Below are 27,642 nucleotides of genomic sequence, written 5' to 3'. Positions count from 1 at the left end.
TAGCCAAGGGGAAACACCTGGCCAAGGTCCACCCATCCCCCAACATGGATCAGCTGACACACAGCAGCCAATCCCAGCCAACAGCTCCATTTTGCCATGGTGTATGCTGCCACTGCCTACCATCCCCCACCACACTCCAGCTAAAGCCAATTAACCCTAATTGACCAGTACCACAACACACATAAAAGCAGCACACAGTGAAGGAACAGGTTTGGCCACAGAGATACTTACAACAAAGCTTCCAGTGCCAGAGACCATGGAGATGTGCAGGAAAAGAAATTTCACAGCTGAGGAGACCACCATGCTCGTGGAATACATAGTAAGGCACCACAAGCGCCTATATGGGCTACCACCATATTGCACCAGTGGTGCACAGAAGCAACAACTATGGCAGCAGATAGCCACTGCTGTCTCAGCCATGGGGGTGGAGAGGCGAACTGTACAAGACATCAAAAAAAAGTGGCAGGACGAAAAGCAGAGAGTAAAGGAAAAGTACTCCAGGATAGAACTGAGGAGAGTCCTCCCTGCTGCATGCCCTGGACCCCGCATCCAGCTCACCCCACTGGAGGAGGATATTCTAACCACTATACACCCCCACTTGGTCCATGGGCTGCCTGTTAGTGACGTCCGCTACGTGGTACCAGGTAAGTGGAATGAAAAGCAAAAGTGCATGAAGAGATTGTCTGTGTTACACTGTCATAGTGATCATGGTAATTGTCCAAAATGCATAAATATATATGGTTAGTCAGAGACTCATGTGTCACCCACTACGTAGCACCACAAGTCCCAGAAAACTTTGTATCAGAAAAGGCTAATACCCACCACCCTATTAAAAACATGTGCACAGTACTGATGCCATACATACACAACCCAGCTATTTCAATAACTGTACATATTGACTGAATATGTGCAATGACAAATGGAAATTTAAAATTACGTTAAATAAATAAATTAGCTAAAGACAAAGATTAGCAGGGAAGCGCCAGTACCAATGTGACATGCAATTCAAGCCTTGCGCAAACACGGATGTGTCATGTACATATGGTGGTGCACAGTGGTGCAGGGATAAAGAGATGTGTGTTGAATCTGATGGTGTCTAGGGGGGCTTTGCTGAAGTTGTGTCGCAAGAGTGTTGCAACTCCAACAATGTCCATGCACTGCCCATACCTAACGTGCTGTGCCACTCCTTATGTCTACTTCAAGCAGGCGTAAGGTTGTGTCGCAGCGGCCTCTGATAAGTGATACTGTGAAATCACGTAGATTACACTGACTCACTTGGACGGGGCATATCCCAAAGGAGTGTACACCCTGCCTACCTCCAAGTTGACGTTGCGCAGGGCCTCAACATGACGATTCACCCTAGTAGCGTCACGTTGCAAATAATCCTAAATGTGTTTTCTGTTGTAAACCACTGTCGTGTCACAGAAGTGATGCAACAACAGTGTACATCATTTTTCTAGGGGGTCGTAAACCTGCCACAAAATATCCAAAAAGTAATTCACCCTGTGCCAGCCTAAATCACAAAGCAGACGGTGAGAGTATCCACTGATGTAAATATGTCCAACACATATCCTGTAGTCCAATTTCCACTCTGCCACGCCATTACATCCCCAACACACCACTTCTCCTACCTGCCCCGTCTGCAGCAGTTCTGCACAGTACTGTTATCACACAGAAGATATGGGCTAATCCCCGAAACGTTACACAAGCACATTTCCCATCTGTCAACTTTTCTCTCTTCTCACCCATTGACACATCCAGCTAGAGCACAGACAACTGCAGTAGCAGAGGTCACCGCATCGCATAGGAGGAATGGGCAACGTACCGAGGAAGGCATGTCAACCACACAAACTGGTAAGTCAAAGTGGACAGGAGATGGTCAAAATGCATATATCGTCAGAAGACGACAGAGGGACAAATAGTGCCCAGCTATGTGAGTCAACCATTTATGCTACATTTGCTGCATTACAATTGGAGTTGTCAATGGACATTTACCTCTAACATTTGACATTTGTGAACAGCGAAAGACAAATCATAAAATGTCTAGGCTCATCATACCTTTGTAAATGTGGTACCCAACATGTATTACACCAACAAACCCAGAACGGGGAAAGCAATCCTGTAATCGAGGGCCACAACAAGTCAAAAGGGTGTACACACCATATCGTAATAGTGTATGTAGACCTTATCAAGAAATAGCATTTGCACTGATACGGAAATGAAGACCAAACAGTGAGATACCAGTCTCTGTAGTATTGACAATGCATACACAGTCCAACTTCTAATCTGTCATACATACTTCATTCAGCACAGTCCACACAGCTGATCATGTACTGCGTACATTGGATGGATAATTTCCGGACATCAACAAAACACGATAGTGGACTTTACCTATGGATTCGTAGGCTTGTCATTGTGACATAGGTAGCATCAAGGTAGTGGGCCCAATCTAAGTTATATGTGTGATCACTCATTACATAATGTATGACACACTTCTGCAACGGTGGTGAACATGACTGCTTGTGCCCGTCCTGTGCCAGAAATTGAATGCATCACATGTGGCAGCAGGAATGTAAAGTTGCTAAACAAACTTATCATTGTAGGTACAATGTTGTCCTCCCAGAACCCCAGACGCCCACTGACTTCTGCTACTAGGTTGGACTTGACATCTGTCCAGGGACCACCTACAGCTCCGGTGCAGGGCCACGGTAAGTCATGCTTGCTGAATGCTTATCAATTGTGCCTTTCACCTCCACCGTATGTGTTGTACAACTTTGTTATCCTGCATCACAATATGCTCACATAGGGCATTTCGAACACATGGCCAATCAGACCCTGGTGGCAAATGAGATGCTGACACAAAATGTATGCCAAGTGTGTGCACAATGGACATACAATAGCACAATGTGTCATAAGAAACGTCCACAACACAACAGGCTTGCTATTCAATGATATGCTAAATCCCTAGCAAAATTAACATGGTCAAATCAACATGAAATTGGTATGGCTGAGGCACACACTGGTGCCAGTTGTGTACCTGTGAGATGGGTGTAGGGGCTGCTAAGGTGAATCCTCATGCAGTTACACCTGCTAAATGATTGGGCTGAAGGGCAACAGGATAATCCTCTGCAGGTGGGAAGATTCAAAGCTACTCACCTCATCTGCAATGTGTGATCTAAACCAAATGTTGTCTTCTGCTTGCCTCCCTTCTACCATATTAAAATGTGTAGGTGAGTGTATGAAATATGAGGTTTGGATGTCTGCTGCACAAGACACCATCTGTTGTCATGTAAGTTGTACCATGATGTTGGAAATGGAGCATGGTAACAGAGAACACTCAAAGAATGGACATTAGTAATCTGTGTTTGCTCATTCAAAAATAAGCTGTGTGACCTCATGGGTAGGGAAGCACAAATGGGCAACATCAGGACCCTGACAACTGCAAATCTCACACATGAACTCCTTTCTGACTTGTCAACAGACACCATTACACCCATGGAAAAAGTCTGTCACAATGGAAAGGGTGAAATCAGTAACCTTCTCATACAAGTTCGTCAGTTGATGTGTCATCTTATTGATGTCAGTGCTGCATGGCTGTAAGCTAGCAAATGCTGCTTGTGAGCGGGTGCCCACATGTTAAGTCAATGAGCTACACATGCTGCACATCGTCCTTGATTTTCCACAAATGGCTAATGAGAATTTAATTTGATCTCATAGCCACAATCTGTTGTACTAAAATATGGACTTGTATTTCTCATCACAGGTGCTGACAGGATGAGACGACTGCAACGGACACCATCCCGGGGGTTGCATGACATCCTGGCTGCAGCTGTGAAACCGTCGCGCACCTGTCCCTCAGGTAAATCGGGCATGAGGAGTGTCAACAGCTTAGATTTCAAAGCCATTACAGAGATCGAGATCCCCTTCTACATGGAATTAACAGTTGTTGATTACAAAGTGAAATACAGACCAGGAGTGACACATATGCAGGTCCGTCATTTTTGAGGCAGTTTGTTGAGAATGTTGTTTCTACCCTCTACAGGTATTTCAACAACTATGATGAGACAGGTGCAGCAGGATACACCAGGAGGGAACGCAAAGGGACAGAGAGTTGGGGCTGGAGCTGGTGAGTTTGCTAGTATCATGTAGATCTCCGTGCAACACCTCAGTGCTATGGTGTGAGCGGCCATTTGTGGTGGTACCCTAACATGATCACATGATCCTCATCTGCTGATTCAAAGTGCAGTAAATACAACCCTAGTGTTGCAGCACATGTAATACCTGGACAATCACTAATACAGTTGCAACCTCTGTGTTTCAGGTGATGCTGAGGGAGAGGCAGACAGCCCGACAACCAGTGGTGGCCGACGGGCAATCCGAGGGGAGAATCCTCTGATCCTCCAGGCAGCAATGTCGGCTGCAACTCATGCCCAAGAGGAGGATGACCAAGATCAAGAGGACGTAGACTTAGAGGATGATGAGTACATTTCTATTGACTCCGGGGATGACAATACTGACATCCTGGACTCACATCCTCTGACAAGCCACGCCCGTCTGCCTCCTCTCAAACCATCAACAACACGACATACATCAAACCATCCACAGCTCCCACACATCCACTCACAGATATCACTCACTCACAGCCCTCACGTCCGTGACCGACATGGTGGTTCCCCTACCCACTCTTCCCTATGCAGTTTATCCCAGCCATTATCTCCAACAACTGTGGGAAGTACCAGCCCTGTTGTGGACCTGTTATCCCCTGGGCACACTACTCCTGCCCACAGACTTCTACCTGCCCCCCCCCCCTGTTGTTGGACCTGCTCATCTCATCCCTGGCAGACACCAGCAGAGGGGGTCTGCACGTGGCGATGGTGGCCAGTGGGAGCAGGACTTCTTCCGACAGCAGGCAGATGTGAGGCAGGACATTCGGGCCATAGGGGCTACCCTGTCCGACATTTCTGGGTCCCTGCAGGACATGGCCCAATTCCCTCAGGTGGTGGACAGGATGACCCAAGCTTTGGATAGGATGGATAGCACTTGGCAGGAACTCTCAAGAAATATGAGAGACCAGATATCCATCCAAAGGGAAGACAGTGCAAGACACCATGCCTTGGCCATGAAGATGATGGAGGGCATGGTGAGAGTGATCCAAAGTCTACCTTCACGGCCAATGCAGGGAGGGGAACAATCATGTCGGCCTGTAGGACAGCACATCCCCACACCTGTAACACCAACTGCACAGCACCACAGCCAAGGTACCCAAGCACACCCGCACCCTGCACTGTCACTCCCAACACCCCCACCACCTGCCAAAACACCACAAACCTCTGCACAGTCACTCCCACCACCCCCACTACCTGCCCAAACACCACCAACCCCTGCACAGTCACTCCCACCACCCCCACTACCTGCCCAAACACCACAAACCTCTGCACAGTCACTCCCACCACCCCCACTACCTGCCCAAACACCACAAACCTCTGCACAGTCACTCCCACCACCCCTACTACCTGCCCAAACACCACAAACCTCTGCACAGTCACTCCCACCACCCCCACTACCTGCCCAAACACCACAAACCTCTGCACAGTCACTCCCATCACCCCCACTACCTGCCCAAACACCACCAACCTCTGCACAGTCACTTCAACCACCTGAACAACCAGCCCTTTTCCAGCCACAGACACCTAATGTGCAGACACCATTGGCACCTGCACCTCTTGATCAGCCTGGACAACACCCACAGACACGAAGGCGACAACCTGAACCTCCCCCCTCACCGCGTTCCTCCCCCCCACTATTGCGGAAACGCAAACATGACCACCATTGACATGGCCAATTTGTTTTGGGCTCCTTAGGAGTATTTTTACAATAAATATCTACCAAAGTAATATCCTGTTGTGTACCATGTCCCTTCTGACAATGTAGGCATGTGTGTGTGTGTGTGACAGGTACAAGTGTAACACATCATAGCAACACGTTGTCATGTGCATAGAATGTGACTTACTAAATATGTGTCTATATTTGGGGATAGACATTCAAAATGAAGTCAAACTAGTCAGACAAAGTCTAATTCTGCAAGTTATTTATGTAGGAACACAAACAAACAGTCCGTTTGGAAGGGAGAAAGGAAAACAAATGATGATCTTAATGCAGAAGGAGAATGGAACTTGGATTTGGGTGGGGCAAAACAAATATAATAAGTCAGGTAGCGTCATGGGAACCAGTCTATTCACAAGGGGAAAAATAAATGTCCGTCCGAAACAATGTCTCCGTCCAACAGTCAAGTGTCTTTCTGGTCATCCTCCAGGACCACAATGTCTAGATCCTCTGGGTCGGACACATCCACACGGCTGGCTGATGCAGGACCAGGCACCACACGGGAACGTGACAAACGAGGAGTATGGGGGGAAACAGTGTGGGGCAACGGACAGGGGGACACATTGACGGTGGTATGGGAAGGCACTTGGGAGATGAAAGACATAATGGCTGTGTTCAGGGACTGGACTTGGGTGGTGAGGTTGTCCAATGATCGGACTATGTGCGCTTGCATCGAGCGTATCTCCAGACACACCTGTAGCAAGATGCGAGCGGACATGTCCGATTCACCCTCGACCATCCAACTCAAGTCCCCTGGCACAGCCACGGGAGGAACTGCACCGGCACGGGGGGGGGGACACAGAAGGGCTGTGGTGCCTCAGGTCCGGAGCGGATGGGTATGGCTTGGCGGCTATGAGGAGGGGGACAGGTATCAGGGGATTGAGCTGGAGCCCCCGATAGCATTGGGGACGCTAGAGGTAGGGAGGGGCTGATGGCAGGCCCAGATTGAACATTAGCCTCTTCTTGACCCACTGGTGAGGTATGTGTGGCTGAGTGGCCATCCCCCACATCATGGTCGGAGTTGTCCGGTTGTTCACCCCCCCCTTCAATGTCTACAGCCTCCACCTGGGACATAGTACCAGTGTCATGTTCTTCTTCATCCCGGGTGGGTGAAACCCCCTGGCCTGCAGATGTTGAGGGCCCCTCCTCCTCCTCCTCTTCCTCCTCCTCTCCCTCATCGCTGGTGGAAAGAGGGTTTAGCCGTCGCCGAACTGATGGTCTCTTTCTCCGGACTTGTTCCTGCGGATCTCCTGTCTCACCAGCCATGCCTGCAGAAGTGTAAGCAAAATCCTGATGTGGTGGTTGTTCCATGCATGACGCTACACATACATTGAATAGCCTAGGTGCGAATTTGTTTGCCTCTGATCACACTGTATAGTTACCAGGGGCCGATTTACAACTACTGGCACATCTCGCTAATCAGCAGAGGTGTGTCTGATGAGTTGCTACCCATCAGCCCACCCGTGCGTCACCCCCGATGGCCCGCATGTACAAAGCGGCACGGCGTAGCGCTTGGGTGGCAGATGTGTGATGCATCCCCTGTGGAATAGCCGGGCTTTGCTGGAGTGCTGACATGCTGCGGCAATCCTTACACCTGCTTCAAGCGGGTGCGTAGATTTCAATCTGCTTGGCCATAATAGTAACTGAGTGAAATCTTGTAGTTTCAATCAGCCACTTTTAGGATGCGATCCTGCACCGTATGCGTCACGTTGTAATAATCCTGCAGCATGGCGCTTTGTGTGCTCCGCCGCTGCGTCACTAAAGTGACCCTATGGCGGTGCACAGAGGCGCAGGTGCCTTGTTGATCTGCCCATCAGTCCTTATGGACTCAATGGTGGTTGGGAGCACACTGCCTCACAGTCCCAGCACAGTTTGCCCCTTTGCATCCGGGTAAATGCTGTTTACAGTACTAACTTACTCCTGAATCATCTGTGTTTGCAGGGAATGCTGCCAAGTTCCTCTCAGATCACAGTAACACTCACAGGCACACAGCAAACCCAGATGATTTACTTTGCTCTCTGAAACTGCAGCTCTCTACTGATGAAGCGCTCATTCCAGGAACACGTGTCTAGAGATATACAGCAAAGTCAGCTGCAAAAATGGTGTATGGCTCCAGATTATTCCTAAGTAAGTTTGAACTGTGTACTGCATTTACCAGGATGCAAAGGGACAAACCGTGCTGGGACTGTGAGGCAGTGTACTCCCGACCCCCATTCTGTCCATGCACTTACATTACATGTATGCACACTGTCATATACTGAATTGAGTCTTACATGGATATCTCATGTGTATTATTGTGGCTTGCGCAACTGCATTATCCAAACCTCAACCTCGGCATTGTTGTGATCTGTGTGTCGTGTCATTGCTGCATGTGCCAGTTCAACTATAAGTCCACCAGAGGAGAACATGAAGAGTCCAGATATAATAGATATTGGCCATTGATATGGATTAGCAGCTATTTAACGTCTGGACAAGTGTCATCTGCTTTGTAGCATTGTATGGGACAAGACAAATGTGGGTCACACATCCACGTGGGGTCTGGAGTACTCCTCTAGCTACATTGTGTGTCTGGCCGTTTGATGTCCCCACACTTCTTCGGACAATCCAGTGCCACATAGTGCCTTACTTGACTTACAAGGTAGTGCAGTACACCGCTGAACAGTGGTGGGCGGTTGTGACAGCTACCTGTACATGTGAAAGTCATATAGGCCACTGAGGGTGAGACGTCTGTCAGTGGACACACCTTGCCAAACTATGTAAACTTGTGAGTGATGCAAGGATCTCAAAATCTGTCATGACTCTAAAGCACATGATGAACTGTCTCAATTGGAACACAACGCTACAGGTGCAATGCTAATCACAACATCCAATCCCCTATGGCCTGCCATGTGCAGACTGGACAGTCTCTGTACCATCGCTCATCCAATGCACACATCTGTTATGATTGACTTGGTTCAATTGTAGTGGTGCTGGCAGAGCAGAATTCAATATGGATGCATGAGCGTGGCTCATTTACCCAGTTGTCATGAGAAAACTACAACTCCCGAAATGCACCCTGGCCTGTATAGTACAGTGTGCCTCTTGAAACCTGGTGCCTGCTGCTTGGACATGCAATTGGCTAATGGAGGCATGGAACACACAATGGTACAGCACTGTTTCACTCACATCATACTCCCAGACTCATATTGCATATGATGCACTTACTAGGTCCATGCTGCTCGTGCTCCTCCAGCTGAGCATGGAGGGTCGGCCAAGCTGCTCGCAGGACCCTCCTGTACAGTGGTGACAGGCGAGGACGATGTACATGGTGCTGGGAGGACAGGCCAGCCAGCTCGGTAGCCTTGGTACGGGCCCACCGCTTCAGGTCCTCCCAGCGCTTGCGGCACGCCCTAGGCCTCCTCCTGGCCACTCCCACTGCACTGCAGCGCTCGGCGATGTTGGCCCATAGCCTGCCCCGGGCTGCAGTGCTCAGCTGGTGCTCAGGGTCCCCATATAGCTGAGGGAATTTCTCCAGCACTCCCTCCACCAAGATGTCCAATTCCCTGTCTGTGAAAGGGGGGGCTCTCTCCTCATATTCCTCAGCCATTATAGGGAATTAGGTCAGATGACAGCAGCAGGATGCCTGAGGATCTGATCAGTGATAGAGGATGACTCAGAATGACCACAAAATGGCTGCCAACTACTTCCTGTGATGTATTTCCTGTCTTCCACTTCATGTATTGCCTTGCCTGTATGAAATTATGTGTTCTAGTTTATTTTCGTAATTTACGGCCCGAAATCGTAGTTTCCGGTTCCGGGTCGTAGTTTACGCGCACGCGCATTACGATGCGGCGCCGGAAACTACGATTTTGTGCCGTAAATTACGAAAATGACCCGGAACACATTATATCATACAGGAAATGTTATACAGGTAGTGGGAGACAGGAAATACATCACAGGAAGTATATTGCAGCCATTTTGTATTCATCCTGGACCATCCATATTCAGTAAACAAATCCACTGCCATCCTGTTGATCTGATGTAGGGGAAAGTGAAATGACAATGCAGGTGTGTTTAATGAATATGTTTGAAAAGGGGGAACAGGTCATTTCAAGTCATTTATGCAGTGACAGGGGGTAGGGGGCTGAGAACATCCAACCCACTTTCCTAATCTCATACTTTGCATCATGGGACATGTAGTTCATATTGAGTACTCAGTATCAGAGTTGAATGATGTGTTATGTAACATTGGTGTGGATATGTCAGATACATATGGGGGCAGCTATACGAGCCCTGTGTGCACCAATTGCGCCACAGTAGTGTAACTTTGGTGGCGCAGCAGCGCTACGCAACCTCCATGCTGTGGGGTATCTTCAACATGACGCATCTGTGAAATGTGTCATATTGTAAGGCCCTGGACCGCAGTTGTGCATTCCTGCTCAGGGGGGGCCTTCCGGCACACAAACACCTCCGAACAGTGGCAGGGTGAAATTTACACATTTACACTCAGTCATTTTCATGGCCATGCTGCATCACAACCCTGCGCCTGCTTGTAGGAGGCCTAATTGATGCTGCATGTTAGGCATCAGCTCGCCGCTTGCCTTGCTGGAGCTGCATTGCGCTTGCGACCCAACTCCAGTGGTGCTTCACCACAGCATATGCTTCACGCTTCTGTCTATACTTGGCCCACAGCGCACAGCTTTGTAAATGCGGCACATCCACTATGGCGCAAGGGATGTCTGCTGTGAGGCACAATTACTGGGGCATCCCTGCTGATAGGCAGAGATGCAACTGTTATTGTGAATCTGACCCATGGTGCATGAATCTCCCATGACATCATCACTCACATTCTGTGCCCATCGTTTGTGGGGGAGTCAAATCTGTAGTGGGCATAGGCCTGAGTATGAAACCTTTTGTGAATTGGTGACCCATCCAGGTATGTCTGTCAGGACATGTATTGTTTGCCATCAGCGTGAATAGTTTGTTTTAGGGCTGTCCACTACGCTGCTTGCTGACATGGGCACATGACCTGAGGCACAATCCACCTTTTGACTTCTGTCAGCAGCTGTGATTTGCATGCAGTTAGTGTGGTTTGCAAAGTCGTCTCAGGGTGGCATTTATGGACACTGTTGTGTCTGTCCACATTTCATCATTGACAACAGACAGCAAACCACATGTTGGCCGTGACACTACAGGTTGCTCATGCAAAATACGTGGCAACAAGCTGATCACGGACTTGCATGCCCTGACGTCGGTCATGTGCAATAGCCCGGTCTCCCACATTCAGAGCTGGTCTAGGTTCGAGAGGCATGTGTAAGCCATGCTTTAGAGCAATGTTGTGCAAAACACAACAGGCTAGTATGATCTTGCACACGACTACTGGGGAGTACAGAAGCACACCCCCTGTACGGTCGAGACATCGGAATCGCGACTTCAACAGTCCAAAAGTGCGCTCGATGATGGCTCGAGTACGTATGTGTGCCCTATTGTACCTACGCTGAGGTACAGTGTTAGCACGCCTGTAAGGGGTGAGGAGATGTGGAGAGAGTGCATACCCAGCGTCGCCTGAGGAGGGAATAAAGGGCAGTTGTTAACATTTCACTCTTTGACTTTCACAGGACATGATCTATACGTTCATACATGCAGTGTCTGTTGGGCCATGTATCTTATTGTACAATCATTACTATTGGGGGGCATTAAGACATTTCAATGACGCATATCACTCATTTTCATTGGTTGGTACTTACCCAGTAGCCACATGTTACCAAATTCTCCAGCAGCCATACGCCGAGCAAGAGGTGACATGCGGAATATGAAGCTGTCATGTGTACTGCCTGGGAACACTGCATGCACATTGATGAACCTTCCACTGGCATCACAGACTGCTTGAACATTGATGGAATACCATCTGTGTCTGTTGCAGAAGATGTGTGCAATGTGGCGGGGTGGCTGAAGGGCCACATGGGTGCAATCAATTGCACCCAGCACACGTGGGAATTGTGCAAGGAGATAAAAATCTCTTGCTGCCCTTTGTCTCATGGCCAAAGTATATGGCATTTTGATGTAGTTGGGGGCTCTATCAGTGATGCATCTCAGTATCTGATGCAGGCACCGCGACTGGCTCGCCTGGGAAATGCCCACATGGTCACTGGTGACCCTTTGGAAGGACCCAGTAGCAAAGAAGTGGAGGGCAGAAAGGATCTTGAGGTATGCTGGTATTGCATGTGAGCAGCAGGTCACAGAGTCAATTTCCTGCTCCCACTCACATATCATTTCCAAGATGACTTCAGGTGGGAAACGGTACCTGGCCCTTACATCCTGGCTAGACATTCCAAATATGTTGACCCTCTGCCTGTAGATCCTCTCTGCTCTTCTCCTCCTCCGCAAGTAGTTTTGCCGCATGGCAAGGGGTAGTGCTACAAACACGTTCAGCGACATCCTGAAAAGGGATTGTTTGTGTCTGCTCTGCTTTCATACATGCAGCAGGCCAGGGATTGGCTGATGTGTGTCAGCTGATCCTTGTTGGGGGATGGGTTGACCTTGGCCAGGTGTTTCCCCTTGGCTAACATGCCCAACGGCCCAAAATCGTAAAATACGGCCCGGAATCGTAAAATACGCCCCGCAATCGTAAACTACGCCGTATTGGCGTAACTTCCGATTACGGGCCGTAAATTACTCCCCGGCAGCGGACGTAAAGTTAGTAGTCTTAAATCAAATCTGTGAATCCCGAAAGTAGTAAGTTTATTCTGTGAATCCCGAAAGTAGTAAGTTTATTCTGTGAATCCCGAAAGTAGTAAGTGCATTCTGTGAATACCAAATTGTAGTAAGTGCATTCTGTGAATACCAAATTGTAGTAAGTTTAGGATTTTGTCTTAAGTTCATTCTGTGAATCGGGCCCAACATGTCTGCGGGTAGGCCACCCTAAGGTTGTCAAGTCTAGCACATGTGTATATTCTGCACCTACTCTTTAATACATTCAGTAATATTTTAACTAACCCATTCTTAGACTTATAGACCAGCTCCTCTGCCCTAGAACACCAATCCATGCCATTAACCCATTGCTGTATGGGTGGGGGGGCTCTGCTGGAGTGGCAGTGTCTTAATATGTCCTGTTTCGTGACCAATAGGCTCATAGCTTAGCTTTTATGCCTATGGATAAGAAAGGATCCTGGCATACTAGATTTTCGGATAAAAATGCTTGGTGACTATTGTGTTTCACTCATTAATGAAATATTCAGATGAGCTTGTTATAATTCCCGCAATGTATGTGCCAATTCAAAATAAAGATGAGTTATTCCCTAGAATAAAGGCATTTCTTATTCAGTGAAAAAGTACCAGTTTGGTCAGTACTTGTTATGGGATATGTGGTACTGCATAGGAAAAGATCTGGATTCCCGGGGTCAAGAAGTGAACCCTTTGTAGGGAAAAATATATTACAAATGTTTGTTCCAGTTGCAACAGATTTGCCATAATGGAGATGGCAGAAGGTTCAGTTTAATACAAAGCTCCAAACCAAGGCTTGAAAGTCAGATCTCACTCTGTCTTTTATATCCTTGGGTGCTTTCATTCTAAGGTATCCTAACTGTTCTGTAATAAAAGCCACTTAGGATCAATGAAAATCATTCTGAGCCTCTAGTGTTTTACCAGTGACACCATCAGACAAGATTACAGTAGTTGCCACTATATCCAAACAGTGATCACCTGAGGGCATTACGCAAGGTTACCAGTATTAATGTAAACCAGGCTTTGCAATTTAGGATGCCTCTGCATTTTAATGTATAACAGCAAAAGTTGCAACGCCCTTGACACCAACCTATAAATATTACTAATCAGTCTCCCGATTGCTAAATGATTTATCAGGCACATGTCAGCTTCTAAACATTGGTTTATGAGTTCTGAAAACATACATATTGTTTAGAATACACAGTCTTAATTTTGGTGTACATAATTTGATTATGCCAAACAAAAGTTGCTCATGTACTAGCTTGGGCTGGACCCAGGGGAGCTACATACGGTAAGTGGGGAGCTACCAGTGCTCATTAGCTACTCATTGTGGAGAAGTCTGTTCTAAAGCCACACATTGAGACTGATTCACAAAGATTTGTCTATTAGTTGGTATGACTTAACCTTGTAGTGCTACTGGCTTTCTCCTGATTTCTAAGATAAGCTCCAGAATTGAAGGACACATTTACTCTAGGACTTCTTCCTGGAGTAAACCATTAAATCAAAGTAATTGTTTCGTGAAGCTCACTGTGTGCTTAAGTGAACTCTGCACTACAACAAGGCTGGTTGAGACGGATACTGTTGACATTCTGCTAATGGCAGCTTGTTCAAGGGTGTTGGGGCCATTGTGTCTGCACATTCGGGAGCTCTTTTTATCAAACACTCAAAATCCCTGTTCCCAGAATCAGATATGAGTGTTGATTGGGGCCCTTCATACCTGTAAATCCTATGTGCACCCCGAAGCAGGGCACAATGCTTTTTAACGGAGAAAAATAAAGATTAGTGGAGTGGTTTGCAAAGATCTCTTTATGGCAGGGTCAGATGGGAGTGGTGCAAGGCAACGTAACACTATTACTCTATGTCCCTAGACATACTTGCTAATCCTCGCTCTTCTTTAACTAATTGTTTTGTCATTTCACATTTTTCACACCATATCCTTTTGTAAGGATCATTTACATGTAACTCAAGGCCCTCCCCTTAATCTTCAGCTTTAGCGATCACTCTTAGCAATTTGAAGTTGAATTATGATTTCACATAAGCACCATAAAGCATCGTGTTCCCTTCTATTCTCTCATCACCTTCATTCTGTCTCTGATCTCATGTTCATCATCCCCTTTACACATTTGTTTCTCCTTAATGCACGGATGTAACCAAAGCGCAGTCTAAGTGCTAACAAAACAGCCAGAACAACCAACATGAAAGGACATTATGCTAATTAATTCCTTCCTCCTCAAATACTTATCCCTCTCTCATCCTCATCATTCATCCTATTCTGACTGCCTGAAGTCGGTCAACCTACAATACAAGCAATGGCATGCCAAACATAGCTGAAACACTGGATCCATTGTTGAAACTGGTATGGGCTTAGTGGTAGGCAAAACAACTTTACAACCAGTAAAAAGTCAGCACACTAAAGTACTCAGAAGTACCAAAAATCTAGTAAATGGGAAAAACTGTTATAAACAAAAAATCATGTGATATATGTTTACTGGGGATTTAAAAGCATCAGACCAATACTGCAAGTGCTATGTCTACCTCTACAAATAAATATTATGAGATAAGGAATTGGAGCAGGCTGAAGGTTTGTTACACCTGTATGTTTTGACAGATTTTCCATAATCAATTGTGTCTCTGTAAGACAGAAATAGATGAATACAGTATTTTGAGACTTGGGTTCTTATTTCGAGTTTGGCGGATGGGATTCTCCATCATAAAGTTGAGGATCATCCCGTCCGCTGTATTACAAGTACTTTATAGCCTATGTCACTTATAATACTGCAGACAGGATATCTACCACATTTTGACAGAGTATCCTGTCTGTCAAAGTCTACATAAAGCCTTCAATACATATGCTGCTTTCCTACTTCCAGTAGGATATTCATAGTCGGTCATTATATATGTAAATGATTTGAGATCATTTATGAGAAAAAAATCCAATAGATTTTCAGGCCTGATATGCAGATTTACACTTTATTCTAATTTCCCATCATATAAATGAGCTGGTCATAGTAATTATGTATGAGGGCAGAGGTTATCTATGTACTCTGAGTCCCAGAACTCTACACCCACTCATGAGCCTAGTTGTTGCCAATGCAGTGGCTTGCATCCTCACTTAAACAATAAGGCAGAATACACCTGACAGAGTAAACTAGGAGTATACTATAATTTACTTTTCTGATGCAGGCCCTCAATAGACAATGTTTGTGCAGAAAGAGAGCACATTGACTCCATTGAGTTTACATTCTTACCAACGTCTGAGCACCAGCCCTCTGACCAACCAATCTCTTGAGTCTAGGCATCAACACTGGCATTTTGAGTCTTTCACAGATTGCCGTTATCATCATTATCACCTTTTTTGTCCTGCATTGTATTCTTTATTAGTTTATAAGGCATAGTATAATTGGGTAGCCACACTCTAATAGACATGATGATGAGTATCAACTGTAAGTATCTAAAGAAAGACCTTGAGGAAAAAATAATAAAAATAAGCAACACTTCAATAGATGAATATAGCACAATGCAACCAGTACCGGACCTGATTCACAAAGGTAACTTGCACTTTTGAGTAAGTTTACGGTATTTACAAACGTCATGCGAAAGACACTTGAAAAAAGTTATTGGCCTAAAATAAAACCCCATGGGAAATATTGTTACATAAAATAACACTATCGAAAAAAGTTAAAGATATAAAATATGAATAAATGTAGGTTGTTAGAAAAATATATAATAATAGATCATAATTACTGTTTGATTATAAAATGTTTTATTAACCTAAAATGAATTGAAAAAAGAATGTAACAATATTGTTTATTGAAAACTAATGAAATTCGTTTTTTCTTGTATAATTCACTTTTAATAATTATTAGTGAAAATTAAAATGTTTTTTTTTCTTTAGGTCAAAATGTATTTTTTAATTTAAACTTAAAAAAATAATTTTGTTTAATTTAATATATTTCCATGTATTGAGGTTTTTATTTAAAATTAATCTATGGTGTCGAATTGTATTATTTTGTTCTACATTTAAAATAGATATATACAATTAATTTACATTAATATGTAACTCTTAGAATGGTAAAGTATAAGGAAAAGGAAAATATTTATTCAACTCAGACTATGAAAAATAAAATATTTTTAAGTTAAATGTAGTTATGGAATGTGTCTTTTTCAGATCCATGGGCGACCTAGCATGGGCCTGGTGTAGCCTTTGGTATTCCCTGTTCCGACTGAACGGAATATACAGGAGTGTATGCAGTAGCTTAGTCATGTTACCTTTCAGCACACTTTAAGTTACTCTATAACTCCTGAACTTCTCCTTTCTGAACATACGTCTGACAGCCCTGTATTCTGTCCAATCCGTCCTCCATGCTGACAAATGTCTTTTGTAGTACATTGGGTTTCGGTCTAGTGTTTCTAGAATACTTTATAAGAATGTTTTTTGCATGTAGAATGCACTTTACTGTTATGTTCTATGGTTTTCCTATGATATGTGGGTTCTGTTCTATTGCAGTTACTGGTTGTTGCTGTAGAGGAGAGTCCCCTCTTGTTATCTCTCTGGAACTAAATAAAGGATTTACAACTTACCTGGATTTCCTCCCATCTATTTACCACAACTTTTGGCGACTATACTTTTCAACCCATCGTGCAATCCTTCATGATTCTAATTTCATGTGCAGTACAGACAAGATCGGACAAGATTACGTTTTCTTCATGTCAACTCCTTGCTTGTCACCCCAAGTGTTTATCAACAATGAACAATGTTTCTCGGGAGGTGACCCTTAAATAGACTTAGTAATTTACCTGGATAGCGTTTCCAAGACTGCGTGAAGAAAAGGTTTGGTTGTTATGCCATTAGATGTTTGCATCTTTAAACTATGGTGTTACTTGTGTGGAAATAAATTTATGGGACTTAAGAAGCGGCATTAAGCAAACTCTGGAATATTTTCGGGCGTCTACGCTGGCTTGCTTGCTTCTACCGAAGTAATCGTATGGAGCTGTATAAGGCATGCTGCATCGGAATAGTATGTTTGTAGTTTCTTGTGGTCAGTGGAAACCCATGTGTAGCATGTCTGGCATGTCCGTAAATCGCATGAAGTTTACCTAAAGCCACGTGAACACTGCCTCTGACCGTTAAACGCTCTTGGTACTGTTTCCTTCGACTGCATGCCTTGTAATGATGACATCCTGGAATGCCCAAGGGAGATAGCGAAGGTTTAGTGACGTCTCCTCTTGAACCTCATCGTCATCCAATCCGCTGCACCGGCTTGGCGGCGGGATACGCCAGCGCGTAAGTCCTGGAAGATATTTTGTCATCCAATCAGCTGCACCGGCTTGACGTTGGCACACGTCAGTGCGCAAGTCGTGGGAGACATTTTGTCTCTTGGTTACTATAATAACCCAGCCTAGTATACTTGCGTTTAAGGATACCGACGCTACGCGCCTCCATGCACGTTACCCTGCTTGACCTTCTTTGTCATTGCGGAGTCTCCATCAGCGATACACACGTCAATTGTGTATCCAAAACAAGATTTTGGTTTTATGAAGAATTTATCTCTTCGGCGATACACACGCCATTGCGATACAGTTTCAGGTACTCAATTTAGCCGAATACAACTTTATGTGTAAAACATTACAAGGCTGGTTATTTTCTGAATCGCTACAAAGTATATTCTGTATATTTTTGCTCACTTGAATGTTAGTGGTTTAACTGTCCTTTACCTGTGTATATTTTTCTCTATACTTATTTTAAGACTCATTAATACCATGACCACACAAAATTGTTCATAGAATTATTCAGTGGTACTCCCACCAAGTTTTCTCCCAAATCCTGGCCAGCATAGTATATCATGGGAAGACTGGTTCCCAATGTTTGACAATTACTTGGATGCGCTTGACGCACAAGAGTTTTTGGCTAAACGGAAGAAGGTACTATTGTTGAGTTCATTAGGGAAAGACGGTCAACGTGTTTTTAAGTTCCTTCCTCAAGCCCTACAGGCTAATGGACAAGCACTCCCGGATGAGTACAAAGAAGCTGTTTTGTGGCTAGAAGTTAGATACTCTACAGAGGAACATTTAGTTATGAATAGGTATACATTCTATACTAAGGGTCAAAGAACTGGTGAATCCATCGATGACTTTGTGTCGAGACTTAGAGAAATGTCAGTCAAATGTAAGTTTCGTAACATGACTGATGAACTGATCAGAGATCAGCTCATAGTTCAGTGCAACAATGAACACAATTCAAGAACGTTTGTGGGCAGCTAATAACCCAGACTTACAAACTGCTATTGAATTGGCCAAAATAGTAGAACAGTCAGAAGGATGTATGAAAGAGCTTGAGAAAAGGTCATCTGCAAACGATGTCAACGAAGTTTCTGTTCAAGAATTAACGGATCATTCTCAGTATGATAAGGAACAAAGTGAAGTTGCAGCAGTCAAGAACAAAAAAACATTAAAAAAACTTTTGTCCTCGAAAGTTCCTAATCCTTCAAGGGTTTACAATACCAAATTGTGTAACAGGTGTGAGAGTCCTGGCCATTCTTCTGACTCAAAACTTTGCTTTGCAGCCAAACAGGAATGCCTAAAATGTGGACGTATGGGTCATTATGCAAGAGTTTGCAAAAGCAAAACTCGCTCTAGTGTTGCTTGCGTACAAAGTACTACATGTGTAGTTGATGATGGTAACAAAATGTTCATAGTGGGATCAGGTTTGTCTTGTGAGGAAGAGGAAGACAAACACAAGAATAGGCCCAAAGCACCATTCACAATTAATCATCGAGTAGTTCATCTAATGGTTGACACTGGCTCACGGTACACAATAATTCCCAATGCTTTGTTTGTGAAAGTGTGCAGCACAGGACCTCTTCTTCCCAAAGACATTTCCCCGGGAGGTTACCAGAAAGAACCTTCAGACATTCTTGGTTACTTCGAGGCACACATCAAAGTTTCCCATTGACAAATTCAAGGGAAAGTTTATGTGTCTGTGTCAGGTCCTGCTATCTTGGGGTGGGTACATCAATACGACCTTAGCATTATAGTCTATCCTCGTGCAAACCCACAGGTCATGATTATTGAAGATGGAGGTTTAGACGCTATTCTCTCTGAAGCTGCAGATGTGTTTGGGGAGAGGCTAGGTCGTCTCAAAGGGTATTCTCATAGAAAAAAATAATTTTAAACTCAATCCCCATACAACACAAGGTTAGGCGAGTCCCAATTGTTGTCAGAGATGAGGATAAACATCTTATTGATGATATGTTGGCAACTGGGGTTATAGATCCTGTGGAAGCGTCCCCGTGGATTTCTCCGATTGTCGTCACGAAGAAGTCGGACGGCAAACTTCACTTCTGCATGGACTTGAGATCCTTGAATTAGTGTGTGGTCGCAGACACCTTCCCCTTGCCCAATATCTCTAAGTTAGTCACTACCTTGAAAGGGGCCAAAGTATTCTCCAAGCTAGATCTTAGGAGTGCCTACCACCAGATCGACATACATAAAGATTCAAAATGTTTGAAAGCATTTATCACTCCTTGGGGTACTTTTCAGTTTACGCGCCTTCCTTTTGTCCTCAATTCTGCAGCTAGCGTGTTTCAGAGGATGGTTTCCAATATATTTGAGGGTGTAGGAAACATGGTATACTTTCAGGATGACATTTTAGTTTATGGACAGGCTCCTGAACAACACAACACCACTCTTAAAATTGTTTTAGATAGACTGTCTTCTGATGGTCTCACCCTCCGCAGAGATAACTGCAAGTTCTCAATTGATCACATTGATTATTTGGGCTAAAACTATCACTCCTTTGGGTGTAAAACCAAAAAGGGATTTGTGTCAAGCTATTCACTCTGCACATCAGCCGAAGGACAAAGACCAATTACGTTACTTCATGGGACTCAATGAGTACTACTCGAAGATTATAAAAAACCTTTCAGGCAAAACTGCCTGTTTGAAGTCTTTGCTTAAACGTGGTGTGAGTTTTTCATGAAATGTTCAACATAAGGAATGTTTTGATAATATCAAACGGAAATTTGTAATGCAAAAGTTATCAAAAATGGTTCCCCTCACATTCCAGCTTGTGTCACGGTCAGAGATTGTCTCAGATGCGCATACCAGTTGGCCCAATAGTATTTTTTTTTAATACTTCAAACATACACATGCTTTAAGTTAACTCATTTCCAGATATAAATGCCCCATACACGATAGGAAACAGCGTTCCTGACCTGTCAGATTGGGGTGTGTCTTCAAAAGCAGCTTTCTTTAATACTTGGAAAATTGCCTTGAGTCACAATAGCTCGACGTTGGGAAGGCTGTCAATTGGCTTGGTTTTCCTCATTTACTCACGTTACATTCGTTTTTGGCAGCAGATTGGGTTGACAGTTTCTTTTCATATAGGTGATTTTCTTTTAGATGACAGTTTCTTTGCCTTAGGAGTCTTCCTGCAGTGGCACAATGTCTTGTTTTTAATTGTCTGTTACATGCAGCTAGTTTCTTCTTCCTTCTTACTTGCGACAATTTTCTTGTGATTCTCGCATTTCACAGGTTTCTGGTTTCATTACTTCATGTTTCTGACCGCAATATGGTGGGTTCTTGGTTGTAAGGTCTTGCTCGTGCTCCGCTGTTCTTCTTGGTCTTCCTCTCTGATTTCAATTTTATACTTTATCTTTAATTGTTTTAAACAATAGAAAGGGAGAAGATGTGTAGTACATAGGGATTTGCTCTAGTGTTTCTAGAATACTTCATAAGAATGTTTTTACATGTAGAATGCACTTTACTCTTATGTTCTACGGTTTTCCTATGATATGTGGGTTCTCTTTTATGGCAGTTACTGGTAGCTGCTGTAGAGGAGAGTCCGCTCTTGTTATCTCTCTGGAACTAAATAAAGGATTTACAACTTACCTGGATTTCCTCCCATCTATTTACCACATCTTTCTTCTTATTACATCCCTGTGTTGAAGGTTGTCAGGTCTGCTCTAGCTGACTTTACTTCAGGTGACAGTTCTGACATTGAGCATTGCACTTTTTAATAGATAGACTTATTATTAATACCTAATTTATTATGCAGTCAATGTGATGTCTGTGAAACTTCACATGATGTATATGCTGCCATGTTTTTGCCCGAAAGGGCTTCACAAAACACCAGTTGGCATATGTGCTTAGGTTTAGACATGAATTAAGTTGGCACCTTTGTGGGTGCAGCACCCATAGTGTGTGATATGAATTGCCAAGGCATTTACATTATGTCATATGGTTTTTATTCCATTTAACTCTGAGCATGTCAGTAGAGTGATTGGGTCATAATAACAGTCACTGTTCCCCTACTGACCTCCAGCTGCATCACATGCCTGAGGCAACATGGTGGTTACGTGCACCTGGGATACAAGTCAACTGGAAGTGATGCTAAGATGTATTGCATAAAGGAGAGTTCTTGGGTGACCAAGATTCCGAAAATTTGTAATACTCTGTGATGCTTCTTAAAGAGCCTGAGGCCTGAATGTTGTTATTTGCTGCTCCCACAACAATCATGATCTCAGTTCTGGCACCGTTAGGGTACAAAACGATACCTATCATCCAGACGCAAATGTCATTTAAGCAGTCAGAGATGTTGTTTTGGTGTCCTTATTGTTTCACAAACATATGTGTGTCTGTAAGACATGTGTGTGTACATTTAGGACTATAGTTGGTGTATCAACTTCTTATTGACGAGTATAGGGGGACCTTCCTGCACATAAATATTCATAGGCACTTTGCTGTACAAGACAGCCCACATGGAAACAGCAAAAACGAGGAGAAACAAAGCATTTCTCCTTGTTTTCTCTGTTTAAGACCAGGTTTTCACTTGTCTTAATTTTGTCACTGCCTCCTATTTACGCTGCCTTTGTAAATAGTATGCCGCGTCAAAATCAATGGGTGTTGCGGTGGAAAGCCCACCGCAACACCCATTGCCCTCCCCTTTCACGCTAAATCCAGCGTGAAAGGGTGCCTTATTTACAAGGCAGTGTTAAGCCACGTTAAGTAGCTTAACACTGCCTTGTAAATAAGGCGAGGCCCCTACCGCCATCACAAAGTTTTTGAAAGTGACGATGTGGTGGCGATAGGGGCCTGTAAATATTCCCCAAAGTGTTTCATCACTGAGATGAATGGACCATTTTTTTCTGATCTGTTCTCTCCACTCTAACATGAAAAAGCAAACTTCTGTGGATTCAGTACGTCTCCTACTTTTAAGTCCTGAAGAAAAGGTAATGGAAAATTACATTAGATTACAAATGTCATAGATTTAATGTAAACCCTTTCTGTCCATGATCGGGTGTTTAAATGTCATGGCATTCTTGGTCTCTGGTCTGCCTATGTTTCCCTCTAGGCATGATGTTAATGCATTTTTGAGGTTTCTCCATATTGTTCCATAGGGGAAGGAGGCAAATATGACTTCAGTCTGAAGCTAAGGGATTACTGTACTCCCTGATTACTGCCACAAAGATGGTTCTAGAGGAACCTTTGATGCTTTAATCAGTTGTGATGCACGGATGAATTTGTCATTTTTTAATTGCTGAAGACGACAAAGTTCTTGAGGATTCAAGTTTCAAATAAGGTTTTTTTCTCTCCCAGGTGTCTTACGTGAAGGCTATTGATATATGGATGGCAGTGTGCTTGCTCTTTGTATTTTCTGCACTGCTGGAATACGCAGCTGTGAACTTTGTGTCCAGACAGCACAAGGAACTTCTGCGGTTCCGTCGCAAAAGAAAGAAGAACAAGGTAAGAATGCCTAATAAGTGCCAAAGAGCTTGCATTGCTTCAGGCGTATTTGCATCTTCTGATACAAAACTATTCAATTCTATGCCAATTCATTTAAATATCGAAGCATTGCCACATTGTTCTTAAACAATGAACGAATGTGTTTTGATTATATTTTTTATAAATTCTTCATCACCTAGACTCTTCTGCAAAGTCCAAGCAATCTACATTTCTTCTGAAAGAACTAATGCCTTATCAAATGAATGTACACACTGACGTGCAATTTCCCACCCATCTTTAAAAAGCCATAAACTACACAGGCAATGGTTTATTGAAACATCACTGTCAACCAATACATTGTGTTGAAATGCCACCAATCTTTATCGCACATTGAGGTTCGGAATTCAAGTGTAATGAATTGCATCTGTTAGCACTTTAGCCCCAAAAATGGGTTACAAAATGTGGATACATGAGCACATTTTTCGTGGATGTGGACTTCTCTGCATTCAGTAAATATCATGTGAAGTAAAAAGCAATCACTCCTAACAGATGTTTGTGCACCGTACCAGAGCATGCATAATCGAGGCTTTACATTTAAAAAATGTAGTTAACATACAGATAAACAAAGTATTACTATTCTTAGCACCAGATATTTCGCTGATTGAGTTAAAAGTAAAACATATTATTGCAACAAATGTTGTGTTTTAAGCCAATGAACATGTAGACACAACAAGTGGTATAACTGGGTCTCGTGGGATTATAGTAACAGAACTGGGTGAGTAACTTTCAGCTAAAGACATGCATCATCTGTACAGCCTCGATATAAAAATGGAAAATCAATGGGGACATTTCCAATGCTGAATGGACTTGGAAGGACTGAGGGGCACATGCATCATTCATACATTTTGCATTTCTTAATTTGCGAAAATTACCGAATCGCAAATTAAGAATTGCAAAATGCTATGCATCATTTTTTTCGGTATTTATTTGTGATTTGGTAAAAATCGCAATTTTTACCGAATCGCAAATAAATACCGAATTTCTAACTGCTTTTTCGCAAATCCCATTGATTCCTATAGGCCGAAAGGCCCATAGGAGTCAATGGGAAGGCATTTACGAATTCGCAATATGTTGATGCATTCCAAGGGTGCAGGGGGGGTCCAAAGGACCTCCCCCTGCACCCCTGAAATGCATTTGAAAGTGCATATTTCACACAGACATGTCCTAAGGACATGTGTGTCTGTAACATGACAGTTTAAAAAATGCATTTTTTTGCTTTTTGACAGATTTTCGCAAATTAACACGAGGGTCAACCTCGTGTTAAATTGCACTTCCTATTTCATAATTCGCATTTTTTTTTTAAATGATGCATTGCATTTAAGAAATCGCACAAATGCGATTCCTTAAATGCTTTCGCATTTTTAAGAAATGCAAAAAAATGTGAATTCTGAAAAAGTGTTTGATGCATCCCAAAAACGTATTTAGGAAGTGCAAACGGCCGAATTTACAGATTCGCACCGTTTGCACTTCCTAAATAGGTTGATGCATGTGCCCCTTAGACTCTGGTAGTTTTGTTTTTTGAACTCTGAGTCATAGGCAATTAAGTTCCTGTTCTAACTGAGCGTTAGATGGATGCACACAAGAACCTTCTTCCTCTAAGGCCCATGTTCAGATGTAAAGAGAAGTTAGCACCCAACTTCAAGAATTCGAGTTTTCCAGAAAGTCTTGTGCATCCTCAGTTTTCCCAAGATTCAAATCAACAGTATAAGCCTTTTTACATTTATTTTAACATACGGTTGTATAAAGAGACAAAGGTTTCAACAATCTGGTGACCAAAATTCGATTCCACATTATGCTGTGTTTTGACGTGTGGAATGGGTGGATAGTACTGCATGTAGTTAACACTGCACAGTTTTGCCAGGTGTGGAAATACCATCTGAAACACCGGTGTACTCATAAAGAGGGCCTTGGCACTTTGTAGAGACTTCTGTCTTGAGAGGGCCGTAGAGAAAATTGACCGAATCAAATTCTGGAATAAAACAGTTGAAAGGGCACTCATTGTGATCATTACTAGCACCTCCTTCCAATGAACTTGTGGTTGGAAAACAAAGTGAAATAGGTGATGTATGGAACCTTCAATTGACAAGACTTCACTCTCAGCTAGAAATAATTTCTCTAACTTAGCTTTTTTTGCTTAGTTGTTAATGCAAATGCCGGATTTAACATTCATTATGCTGTTTGCTTTATCAAAGAGTTCAATGTTATGTAGCTTTTGGCATGTCTTCGTCTGCTCTACCTCATCAGCACCAGCTGTAGCAATCCGCTTCAATGTGCTGATGCCTGCATATGCATTTGTTGGAAAAAAAGAGCAGTTCTACCAGTCTGCTAATTGAAATTTGCCAAACATGCAAACAATTAGGATTTCTCCAGACAACAGAGTTTGACAGGAACAAGTTTAGTTCTCTCTTCTCTGTTTCCAACTTGTCCCGTCTGTGTCCTGAGTCCCAAACTGACTTATGAATTCGATCTCCTGTAGGTTTGAATCTATTGAGTACTCCAGATGTAAATGACACTTGGTAAATTCTTTTTACTGCCCTGAATTGGAAAGTTTGACTGCAGAGCATCCTTTCGTCCATCCATTCAGTTTGCCCACAATTCCAATGCACTTTCATTGTTTGGATTTTTGTTCTTCTAGATCGAGAATCGATTATCCCTGAAGTAACCTGGCAATCTGTCTATGCACCAAATTTGGGTTACGGGTTTTAGGTGGGCAATACTGTATCTGAAAACATAGCTTTGGGTATTTTATCACGCACTTTATGGAACACCCCAACAAGAAGCACTTTGACACACTTACCCTGGCATAGCATTAGTTGAATGCCCACAAGAGGTGCGGCTTTGAGTATTAGCTCCAGCTAGTACAGCCATCCCTAATTAAATGAAGGACAAAGTCGACTCTGGTAAGACTTTAATACTCTGCCCCCTGGATGTATCTAACATCTGCATTAGGAGCCCAGGTGTGCCTTTAAACTTGCAAAAGGGCTCTAGCCAGGCATCCACAGCACTTTACAAGACTGTATGAGGCACTTTAAGTCGCACATCGAGGAGCACCTTAACCTGAAAAACTTTAACATATGCATCCATGCATCACACTAGCTGGTTGGCCTGACAGTTGCCTGCCTCTTAGATTTAGCTGTAGCTAATTAAGCCCTCACCTCAGTTCGATGGAAGATCCAGGCAATACCTTCCATATGCTCTGCATATAGCGTTCTCCAGAAGCACTTTAAAACCAGCATCCTAAGCAGAGCTCCAGCCTGGTTCCCCCAGAACAAGCCCTTTCCCCCCTTTTAAATTGCTGATAGCTAAACCATAGTCTCCCCTTGGGGTTTTCAATTAAAGAGTCAATATGACTGGTACTGTACACAAATGTCAGTATTTCCTTTAAAGTGTCAATGTACATTTGCAGTCACTAAAACCGAATGTTGACAGTACACTGTCAATCTTTTAAGGAGTATGTTGCTTTTATCTATATTTTAGTGGTGGCACCATGACATTGTAATGAGTTTAATTAACTGCACAATAAATTCTATTAAGATTCTGATTCTGTGGCCTTGCCCTGCGCCTAACTGTCTATATGTGATCAATCCACCACAGTCACCCAAGCCCCCTTTTTTTTAATAGAGTTAATAGTTTTAATAGAGCCTTGCAGAAGGCATCGCACCCCTGTGCTCCAGCTAGACTCTGGGCATATTTACAAGGATTTAACGCTGCTGTAGTATCAATTTTTGGCCTTTACTGTGGCTTTTTTTATCATCTGCCATTTGATAAGTCACATCCAGGGGCCGAACAGACTCCGCACCTGATGGCCACATTGCAGTCGATTCGGTAAACAGTCAAAATATCGACTACAAAATATCGACTGGACACAATATCGAGTTTTAAATATCGAATGGACAAAATATCGACTGGACAGAATATAGACAGCAAAAATATCGTTTTTAAGGTAAGTAATGTAATATCGAATGTTAAAAATATAGACATTTAAAATATCGAAGTATATAATATAGGTTAATAAAATTATCGAATTTTGATAATATTGAATTTTTTATAGTGTTTTTTATGTTATTATATGTGTTAAAAGTGTGTATTTATGTTATAAATAATTTTAATTAATGACATTTTTATTGTTTAATTTTTGCGTAATTTAATTCTGTAGCGGGTTGTGGGTTTATAGGGGAATAGGGTGGGAAGTAATTTAATTATAATTAATTAAATATGTAAATTTATTTATTGTTATTCATTTTTAATTATTTGTTAATTAATTTATATTTGGTA

At 43.3% G+C, this 27,642-nt stretch overlaps 1 protein-coding gene across 1 annotated transcript in view; it reads left to right on the top strand.

The window, feature by feature from the left end:
• The window catches only part of GLRA3 (glycine receptor alpha 3), a 623,921-nt gene that overhangs the window by 558,273 nt on the left and 38,006 nt on the right, over positions 1–27,642 (top strand). Inside the window, exon 7 of the mRNA XM_078677681.1 lies at positions 23,182–23,328. Coding sequence (XP_078533807.1) covers positions 23,182–23,328 — 147 coding nt within the window. The remainder of the gene's footprint in view (positions 1–23,181; positions 23,329–27,642) is intronic.

Source organism: Lissotriton helveticus, chromosome 2_1 (assembly GCF_964261635.1).
Source record: "Lissotriton helveticus chromosome 2_1, aLisHel1.1, whole genome shotgun sequence".
Taxonomy (NCBI): Eukaryota; Metazoa; Chordata; class Amphibia; order Caudata; family Salamandridae; genus Lissotriton; species Lissotriton helveticus.
The sequence above is the reverse complement of the archived record's forward strand: the minus strand, read 5'-3'. Positions and strand labels throughout refer to the sequence as shown.